Source organism: Rhodnius prolixus, unplaced genomic scaffold, assembly GCF_049639745.1.
Source record: "Rhodnius prolixus isolate KJV_2025 unplaced genomic scaffold, Rpr scaffold_47, whole genome shotgun sequence".
Lineage (NCBI taxonomy): Eukaryota > Metazoa > Arthropoda > Insecta > Hemiptera > Reduviidae > Rhodnius > Rhodnius prolixus.
Window position 1 is genome coordinate 103,338 of NW_027411631.1, and position 10,409 is coordinate 113,746.

At 33.8% G+C, this 10,409-nt stretch overlaps 1 protein-coding gene across 2 annotated transcripts in view; it reads right to left on the reverse strand.

Annotated features, from left to right (window-relative positions):
- ITP (ion transport peptide) overlaps positions 1–1,455 on the reverse strand; it is a 52,805-nt gene extending 51,350 nt beyond the window's left edge. The window contains exon 1 of one of the 2 annotated variants that reach the window (XM_074139615.1): positions 1,068–1,455. In XM_074139615.1, coding sequence (XP_073995716.1) covers positions 1,068–1,094 — 27 coding nt within the window. In that variant the 5' untranslated portion in view covers positions 1,095–1,455. The remainder of the gene's footprint in view (positions 1–1,067) is intronic. The other variant, XM_074139614.1, reaches the window with a different exon arrangement.
- Positions 1,456–10,409: the final 8,954 nt, after the last annotated feature.

Below are 10,409 nucleotides of genomic sequence, written 5' to 3' on the forward strand. Positions count from 1 at the left end.
ATATTTATTTAAATTTTTTGAACAAAAATTTTGTCAAAAAAAAGAAAAAGAAAAAAAAGTAATTTAGGGAGGAGTGGGCTAGCCCACTTCTTCAGAGATCTTGGCGTCCCTGTGGGTATCCCCAGTCTAACAATACGAACAACATTTAAATCATTGACATCCCGAACATTTTTTTTTTTAAATACTTACAGGAAAAGATGGATGTAAGCAAAACTATTTTGTGTTTTAGAGTTACCTACAAACAAACTCTTGTTCATCTTACCAATCCTTCACTCACAAAGATGCCTAAATTTTTAGCATCAACAAACACTGATACATTTATAGGAAACTATAATAAATCTTTAATATAACAATGGATTTAGTTTATAACCAATCCTATTTTTGTAATCTACAATCTCTAAGGGCACTTTTTACAGAATGAAGGGTTTCCCTGTAAATTGCTATTCCATTGTAAACTACGGTAATATCAAATGTTTAATTTTTTACACAGGAACCATATAAGTAAAATTTCAAAATTTAAGGCGATTAACAAACCGGAAATACCATTCTACTAACAGAATTTCCTCTTATTTCAAAAATAGCAACATGGATTTTTTTATTTTTTCTTCTTTAAACATCGCATGGTAGGAATCTATATTTTAAGCGAGGTTCTTGGTGAGGCGAGAAAATTAAAGTATGACTATGGAATGTCCTGGAATTATGAGTTAAGTGTATCAGTTCTTCAGAAGTGCCTTTTTCTTTCAACTTTCCATTCAGTTTGGAATTTACGCTCAGGTAATATGGATTTTTAGTGGTTTTTTGTTTGGTTTTAAATTACATTTAGTGGAAATTCGACGATTCATAATTTCAGGACCTCTTCTCCAATGTAAAAATCAGAAATGAAAATAGACTTTCATGTGAAATCCTTCCCCACCGAAATTTTATTTCGAATTGCTTAAAAACTGCTTAAAACAATTATATTTTCTGATTTATACTGAATAGAAATTATCTATAGCAGTCCGGCTACAGTTATATTTCAATTTATAAATTTTAACAATTAATTTAAAGGAATTACATATAGGACATACCTTAAGTAGCAACCTGCAGATGTACATGCAGATTCTGTTGTAGTATTGAAACTGTTGAGACAAAATTTGAATAAATTCAAAATATGTTATCCAAACACTTGTCACTTCGGTTTTTATATCACTCTGGTACAATATATTAAGATCAATTTGAAGATTTAAAAAAATTTGGTTGGAAAAATATATATATATATATATCACCACACAATAAATATTTTTTTTATATTTTAAAAAAATAATTAAAAAATTGAAAAAACAAAAATGAGAACGTCCTCTGGGTATTGGTCTGTTTTGTTTAATTCAAAGTAACCAAACTTTTTCCAAAAAATATGAGTTAATTTGGGAAAGGCGCGAAGCTGTCTGTTAGCATCAAGTGTTTTGATCCAGCCGCTGTCGGCTTGCGGCTTTTATTCACTCGGCCACCCCACTCTAACACACCCATCCTCCGCTACTCCCCCTTTTCTAATCAGCCAAAACTGGGTACTACCCTCCAAACTTCAGCTCGGCTTTCCTTTTTTCTTTAATTTTTTTTTTTTTTTGGTTTCTCCTTCAAAGAAAGAAAGAAACATTTTATTTAATAGTTGAAAGTAATGGGTTGGCAAATAAGTTCGTTCGGTTTTTGAGGGTGGAATAAATAACAGTTTTTTTGAAACACAGAATAAATTTTAATCAATTATATATTGACCATTCTTATTGATGACTTCTTGCCATCTTTCCACCAACTTCATTATACTCGTACCACGTCCATAGAACGTCTGTGGCTTATCGTCGAAAAACCAATCATAATGTTTTTTGACAGTCTTTCCTATATCGAAAGTTTTTCCGTTCTTGGAGTTCTGCAACTATCAGAATAAATGATAATCAGAAGGTGCCAGGCTCAGTGAATACGGAGGATCAGGCAAAACGTCCCAGCAGTTTATTCAGAGTGGTCAATGACGTATGCGGTCTGGCGTTGTCGTGGTGGGAGACGACACCTTTGCGATTTGCCAATTCTGGAAATTTTGTGCGGATTGCATGCTAACTGCAAGCTGTATGCGGTTGAATCAATGGTTTTGCCTGACGGTAACAGCTCGTAATAGATGATACCATTATAATCCCACCATACGGAGAGCATAATCTTCTTCGGATGCAATTCCGCCTTCGAACTTGTTTGCGGCGGCTCACTGCAGTGCTTCCATGATCATTCACGGACTACATTATCGTAGACGATCCATTTTTCATCTACCGTTACCATCCGCTTTAAAAATTGGTCGTTTTCTTGACGTTTCCCGCAGCGAATCGCAAATTGATATGCGAATGGCTAAGTTGGCCTCGGTTAATTCATGCGGTACCCAAACATTGAGCCGAGAAACGTATCCCAGCCGACGCAAAAGCTTTTCGGCGTTTGTATGGGATATATTAAGTGCACTTGCTATCTCTCTCACCGATTGTCATGGATCTTTATCGATTACGCCATTGTTATCATCTGAATTAATCTCGGACGGCCGACCGGAGCGGGGCGCATCATTAATGTCAAAATCTCCAAAACGGAATTTGGCAAACCACTTTTGGCATACGCGTTCTGTTAAGGCATCATCACCATGTACACAACATATCTTTTTATGGGCCTCTACAGATCCTTTGCCTTATTTAAAATAATAGTGCAAAATAATGCGAAAATGCACTTCATTATCTTCCACCTTTACAGCTACGCAGCAAGCACAATAGTAATGTTTGTTAAACCGAAATCCATAGAAAGGTTAAGCTTAACATAATCTTTCGAATGAACAATCGAGTTGTGCGCTTGCGCCGAGAATAAAAAAAGAAAATCGGAATGAATCTATACCAAAATAAAAACCGAACGAACTTATTTGCCAATATATACGAGTAAATATGTACATAACGAGTGCCAGTATAAATACTATAACCTCCAGCTAATTAATAAATTGTTACAAAATTATAAAAGTAAGTAATGAGGGGAAAAACAATGAAAAACCCTCAGCCTCCAAGGAAAGTTTTACTTCAGGGAGTCCTTGACTCTTCTGTGCCTGTGCACCGTGTCCAAACTATAGTCCTCTATTAGTCTGCATAGGTGGTTGTGACTGGATTCACACTTACTGAAGAAACCAGTAGCGAGGTACTTGATGTAGTGTTCTACATAGTCCATGTTGGTGTTAGAGTGTAAGTCTATAATACGGGTGTAGCGGGCGGTAGAAGTTGTTGCAAGCCTGAGGAATTTATTTTGGATTATTTGCAGCGAGGCGATATTGGATCGACATATCCAGACTCCAGGTGGGACAAGCATAAAGTAACATGGGCCTAACCACTACCTTGTACAAGAGGAGTTTATTCTCTGGGGACAGTTTAGAGTCCCTGCAGAACAGCGGGAATAGCACTCGAATGGCTGCCTTGCCTTTATTTACTCTGTCCTTTATGTGGAGGGTTAAGGTCAGCCCACGATCCAGCAATACTCCTAGGTACTTGATAGTGGCAGCCCACAGCACAATCCCCCGAAGTGGACGTGCAGATACAAGATCGGCCTGCGCTTAGTGAAAAAGGATAGCCTCTGTTATTAAGGGGTTAATTTTTATTTTTCCACTTGGTAAAAAATCGGTCCATACATGACATGGCCCTAGTAAGCCTGTCGACTATCGTGTCCAATCTCCAGGACGAAGCATAGACAGCGACGTCATCAGCATACAAGGCCAGTCGAACATCTTTTGATCGAGGCATTGGGGTTTCTTCTTCAAATTTTTAGAGATGTTTTAACCTATTTCTTTATTTTTATTCCTACCTCCATCTTTTGTCTGGCTCGAACCCATGATAAAGACCACTCAGCCATCAAGGGGCACTTTTTTGAGGCCATCGTCCTCTCCATAAGAGGTAGATAAAGAAGACTCCTATCTTTGTCAATCTGGTCACCAGCAACTTACCACCTGAATTTCGAGTTTTGGTTCTCCAATAATCTTGATCTTTCTTGTCTCCTGCTATAAGCCCTTGACTCGTCATACACAAATAACTAGGAAATCTTCTTCTTCAACCTACCGTATTGGTGACCAATATTTCTTCAACCCTGGCTTTCCGCAGGCACCTCTTTTCATCGGATTTACATATTATTTGTAACCTAGGTTAAACCTAAGTTAAATAACCTAGGTTAAATTCATCACCTAAGACTCAGTAGCTTATAATAGCGTGGCTATTTTATTTGGATACACTGTAACCGGAGTGAATCTTCTGTTTTCCATCATTAAAACTTCTACTAACGAACACCTGTTAGTTTAGGAAGTATCATAGAAATTTCCATAACATAGAGGTCCAAAGAATATTTTGGGAGATGCCTTACTAGCTTTCGGACCCTCAATACTATCATGCTGTCAACAAAACTGGTGTGGATAACTGCGCAAGTGCAGTAGGCGGAAAAAAACCGCAAGCCATTGGTATCGTTCAGTCTTCTTTTATTCGTAGAACACGTTACTCAACCTGATTATCGCCTCAAAAATGTATATTTGACCCAAAAAATCGTTAGTTATGGATGGAATCATTGTTAAACCTATGCATCCAAATGACTAACTTTTAGTAATTGAAGTAATAATGCTAATCATAATTTAGCGAAGAGGAATTATTTGGAAATTAAAGTATTCGAACATTTCCCATGCTTAGACGTTTATTTCTAAATTTACAAATATTAAAAATTAGTATCGGTTCTCTAGAAATTGTTTTAAGGAAATGTACATCAGTTACAATGGAATTTAGTTATTTTACCGATGTAAAATCGAATTTATTAAGTTGGTATTTAACAGTGTTACGTGGTCTAAGCGTAGGTAATTTAGAAATAGAATTAGTAGAATTTCAAAACATCTTTATCTGGAGAAACTATTTAATACAGAGGCAAGAAACAAAATTATGAATACAAATTTTGAAAAAATAGAATAAAATAATTTGATAGAGATCTATTATTCCAAAGGAATATGAATCCATATGAGCAAAACCATTTTAACGATTTTTAGTTCAAAATAAGTTAGTTCACAATTATTTTCAGTAATCTATTTTTATAAAATCTATTCTAGAAAATGAACTTGGAAAGAATTAATAGCTGCATTTGTTAAATTAATTAATTCTTAATATGAACTAAATATAGAAGAATTATCTAACAACAAATAAGGGTCGCATTAAATATGCATTATGGACCAATAGTTTTAGATTCTACCACAAAATTTAAAAATAAAATTTAATAAAATTTTAGACGAACATTAGTAAAAAGGTTAGTAACCACGGCTAGCTGATTAAAATGTAAATTCATAAATTCAAACGTCATATGGTTTGGGGTTCTTTCATGGAAACCGACATAAAAATTAGCTCTCAACGGGAGATTAACTCTACAACGGCTCAAACGACTTTTTTATTTATTATTATTATTTATCGTTAGACTAACCTCTAAAGTGCAATTTTAGTGCAAGGTATAATCCTACCAATTATTTTATCAAGAACCAATAAATGAATAAGAGATTTTGTTAATTTGATGGAAAAGGTCCTGCCGGAAGGGCGAACTTTCCAAAGGAAAAGTTCAGTTTTCCGCATTCTTAGATCTCACTTCTTCGCTTTCTTCGCTTTCTTCGTTTTTCTTCACTTCTTAGATTTCTTAAAAACTTAAGATATCAACTGCACATAAAAACTAACTTTCTTTAATTTAAACTTTAGCACAATAATTATGGTGGAGTTCTATGGTTAGAACCTTAACTGTAAAGTAGTTTTGGTCATTCAAGATTCCTTATCAACACTGATAAAGAACTGCTACTATTTTATTTTATTTTTTTAGTTCCATGGCTTCCTTGATAGCATGGTATAGCTATACCACTGAGTCCCTATTTAGAATAATTCATTCTTAAACACAAAGTGTACCTGGTTTATCGAATAGAAATTCGCCACAAAAGTGCAGCGCTGCAGTTTTTTTTAGTTCCATCTCGTTCACCCATGCAAATAATGCACTAAAATTAAAAGAAATTTTAATTAAAACTAACAAATTAGATCTGTGATACAAAGACATTTCTTTTATAAAGGAGTATTTGCCCTATATTTCAAAGAAAATTTGGGTATTTTATCTTTTTTAGAAAAAGAGAAAAAAAATTATCAAATTTAGGTGTTTTTCAAAGTTATAGCTTTTTCGTACAGTTTTTTGACGATCAACCCTTTATACTATTTGTCCTACCGGACAGTTTTAATAAGTAATTCAGGCTTAGGTTATAGATTAAAATTAAATAATCCATTAGTAAAAATAGCTTCCAAAGAAATAATTAAAACTGTCCGGTAGGACAGTTGTATAAGGGTTGATCATCAAAAACTGCACGAAAAAGTGTAACGTTGAAAAGCACCCAACTTTGACAATTTTTTTCTATTTTTCTATAAAAGATAAAATTCCCAAATTTTCTTTAAATTATAGGGCAAGTCCTCCTTTATAACTGTAATTTTTTTGTCAAGACCCAGATTTAATATATTAAGAGAAAAAAGTTACTGAAAATGAGCAAAAACGGCATTTTCAAAAATTGGTCTTGTTCTTGTTGTTGTTGTTCTTCTTGTTGTTACCTTTTTTGTAAACAACGTAGCGCCTAAACGCGTGAACCGATTTTCATGAATAAGGTGTCATTCGTTTCGGAATTTTATGTAGATGTGCCTTTTGGGGGTCTCGACGCTGTACATCAAATGGGGGAGGAGTTAGCCCCATATATGTGAGGCCCCTTCTCAAAATTATTATTACTAATAACTCTGAAAATGTTAACCCGATTTTAATAAAATTTGGCAGGATGAAAGGTTTAGGGCACTCCTACGTAACATTTAAACGACGTTCTGCTCTTACCCTTATTAGGGGGAAGTATGGTAATCGTTTCAAATTATCGAAACGTGAACCGATTTTCATGAATAAAGTGTCATTCGAATCGAAATTTTGTACAGATTTGCACTTTAAAAGTCTCGTCGCTATGACTCATAAGGAGGGGAGTTTGCCCCACCCAAGTAAGGCCTTTTCTAATACTATTATTACCAATATTTCTATTACGCTTAGTTCGATTTGGATAAAATTTACCACGAAGAAGTGGTTAAAGCTCCTCTACGTGGCTGTGAAGTGCCACCATGCTCTTACACCTACTAAGAGGAAGTACTGCAATCGTTAAAATTATCAATGAGTGAACCTATTTACATCAATGAATTCGATTCAAAATATTTGCCTTTTAGGGAGAAGTACTGTAATCGCAGTTTATTTTTCTTACTCCTCTTAAAAGGAAGTACTGAAATCGCAGTTTAATTTTGCTATTTACGTACAAATATCTTCCTATTTTATTCAAAACGCTTTCTCTAAAAAATTGTTATTGAGGATGGTTTGGGGGACCGCAACTATAATCATTCTTTAAAAAGATCGCTCCAGTGGTAGTTACGGTTCGGACTTAACACCTTTTTAGGTTATAATGGTAGAATTTATTATTCCAAATTTTAATAAAATCTGTAAAGCAGATATGTAACTTTGCAAAACAGACAAAAAGGAAAATCTATCCAAAAAGTCCAAAAATCTCCTTAACAAAAACTTACAGTTTAAAATGTTAAGTATAAGGGTTGATTAAACGCCAAAAGGTACACAAATCAGCAAGTACCCAACATTTCATTAATACTTCATTAATATTTAAGTAATTTTACTGCATTAAATTTCATTTATTTTTTTGAATTTATTAGAGGTCACAGACCCTTATGCTGGCCAGTTCATTCATAATTTTTTTTTTTATTGATTTAAATCGCGTCAACATCTGAGGTTATTGGCGCCCGGAGTTTTTTTCAGTGCACTGCCGGCCTCCAGACAGTGTTCTCTCGTTACAGACAACACTGTCCATCACCGGCCAGTGAGCTGTAAGAAGCTCTTAGGAAGAGAAAATCTAAGGGTCAGCAGCTGGATTCGAACCCGGAACCTCCACGCGGGAATCCAATACGCTAACCGCATAGCTAATCCCTTCCCTTAGTTCATTCATAATATTTTATTTTTTGTTATAATTATGATAAAATGTATATTATGTCTTCGTAATTAAATAGGTACTTTATTATAGCTTTATTCCAAATTATTCTTCTGATTTATCTTTATTAGGCCCTTTATTCTGAGTAGTCACATATACATGCATGTTAAAATAGAAAAAGACAAAGTTAGAGTCGGCTACTGTTTAAATTTGAATCACGGATTTAAAACAATATTTCAGTCTAGAATTCTTCTTACCGAAGTATTTGTGAGTACAAATAACGCATAGGTAATATCCAGTAAATTATTCAACAATAATTATTCATTTCTCAATTGTAATTTAATGTAGTCCCTCTAATTTTACTTATAGTAGGTAAAATACTGGTGTAATTAGCTGTCATAAAAATATGCATATCTTATATTCCAAATATATAACACTGCGGTAAGAATACCTAGATTGAGAATTGAAGAAAACTATATTATTTGCGATAAAGCCAGATTAATTATTACCTATTATTAAAAACGCTTGACTACTAAATAAAGTAACAATTGCTTTAATCGAATTACGAACTTAAACCGAAGATTTTTATTTAAAAATAAAAATAAATAAATAAAATAAACAAAATCATTGATGAATGTTGGTGCAAGCATTTTTGAAAAAAGTTTTTGAATTTTTTAACCTCATATTTTTTTTTATAAAGTTTTTTTTTTAACCTGTGATTAATAGTTTGTTGATTAGATATTACAGTCAATCTAAGAAATAGTGTTCTATTTGAACAAATATTTTGTAGACGAAAATGGCCAGCATAAGGGTCTGTGACCTCTAATAAATTCAAAAAAATAAATGAAATTTAATGCAGTAAAATTACTTAAATATTAATGAAGTATTAATGAAATGTTGGGTACTTGCTGATTTGTGTACCTTTTGGCGTTTAATCAACCCTTATACTTAACATTTTAAACTGTAAGTTTTTGTTAAGGAGATTTGTAAAGTACTACTGTCTTTTTTGGATCACCCTTCTTTACATACAGTTTCGTGGAATAATAAATATAATTTTTTTAAAATATATATTATCTTACATTATTATCAACATCTACATGTTTGTAAATATCACCTTATCGGGTACACCATAGCACGGATCCCTTTAAATTTGGGGTACGGATTCGCAGGTGGTTCTTGGACCCCAATTTAAGCACATGCTCCAAAGACTGAATGTAACAGTGTTCCCAGATATCTGATCTCTCAGTTAGAATTAATTATGTTGGCTATAAATTCTGAGTTTGACTTTTATAGATAAGGATTTTTTAATTAGACATTCTGGGATGATACGCTGCTCTCTAATAACACTTAATGAAAATTCAAAATTTTGAAGGATAACTCTGGATATTTTAGAAAGAGAAGTGATGAGAACGATAACTCTAATATAATTCATTTTCGAGTTGCGCTATTCGTATAATATTAGACAATTCTATATTAACTTCTTCATACTGTTCCTTCAAACATTTCTTAACTGAAAGTTTAACTGATCGCAATATGCTTGTTGATTAGAGAAAGTAAAGCTGTTTTTATGAAAGGTGCGTGCTGATTATAAAGACAGTGTGTCCCTGAGTAACAGTATTTACTTATAAATGAGAACGCATATATACTTAGTAATCTAATACTCTAGTGTGGTTATATTCTGGTGAGTTGGCTAGAACAAAGGCTGGTAACTCTGGCCAGCTCATTCATTTCGCCTAGTGATCATATTTCTTGTGAATTTAAACTGACAAGGAGTGCAACTCCCAGTCTAGTACCGAAGAAGTAAGCAGTTGTTAAGTAGATATCTAAAGTGAATCAAAGTAGCGAGTACTTCTGTTTATTTATAATAAAAGAAGTAGAGACCGTTGAGGCCAGAAATGCGACTTTCCAGCTATTTCTTCCTCATCCTGGCATAGCCTACAAAGAGGTTCCAGGTTAAATAACCCCTTCCAGAGAAGGTTATTTTTGAACCTGCCTTGCCCTATAATGAGGCCAGCCAATCTGATTCCCCTATTTTGCTTTGGTTTCTCCTCAGTTCTGATTTAGGCGTTGTACACTTATCGTGTACAATATCTGGAACGGCTTTCCAAGATTTTTTGCGTTCTCTTCAAAGCTACTGCTCTTGATAACACGAACGTGAAGTTTATCTCTAACGTCCCTATTGCGTACATTAACTGATTCTAACTAGAAATTTATCTATCTGAAACTAACTAATAATGTTAGCAGTATAATACTCTAGTAATTCTTCTACGTAGATTTTAATAATAATGCATATAAGTAATAATATAACAATGCTGTAATTGTTAGTTTGAAGAAATTAACCTTAGCTGAGTGCAGATTTACACAATTTTTTCCTGAA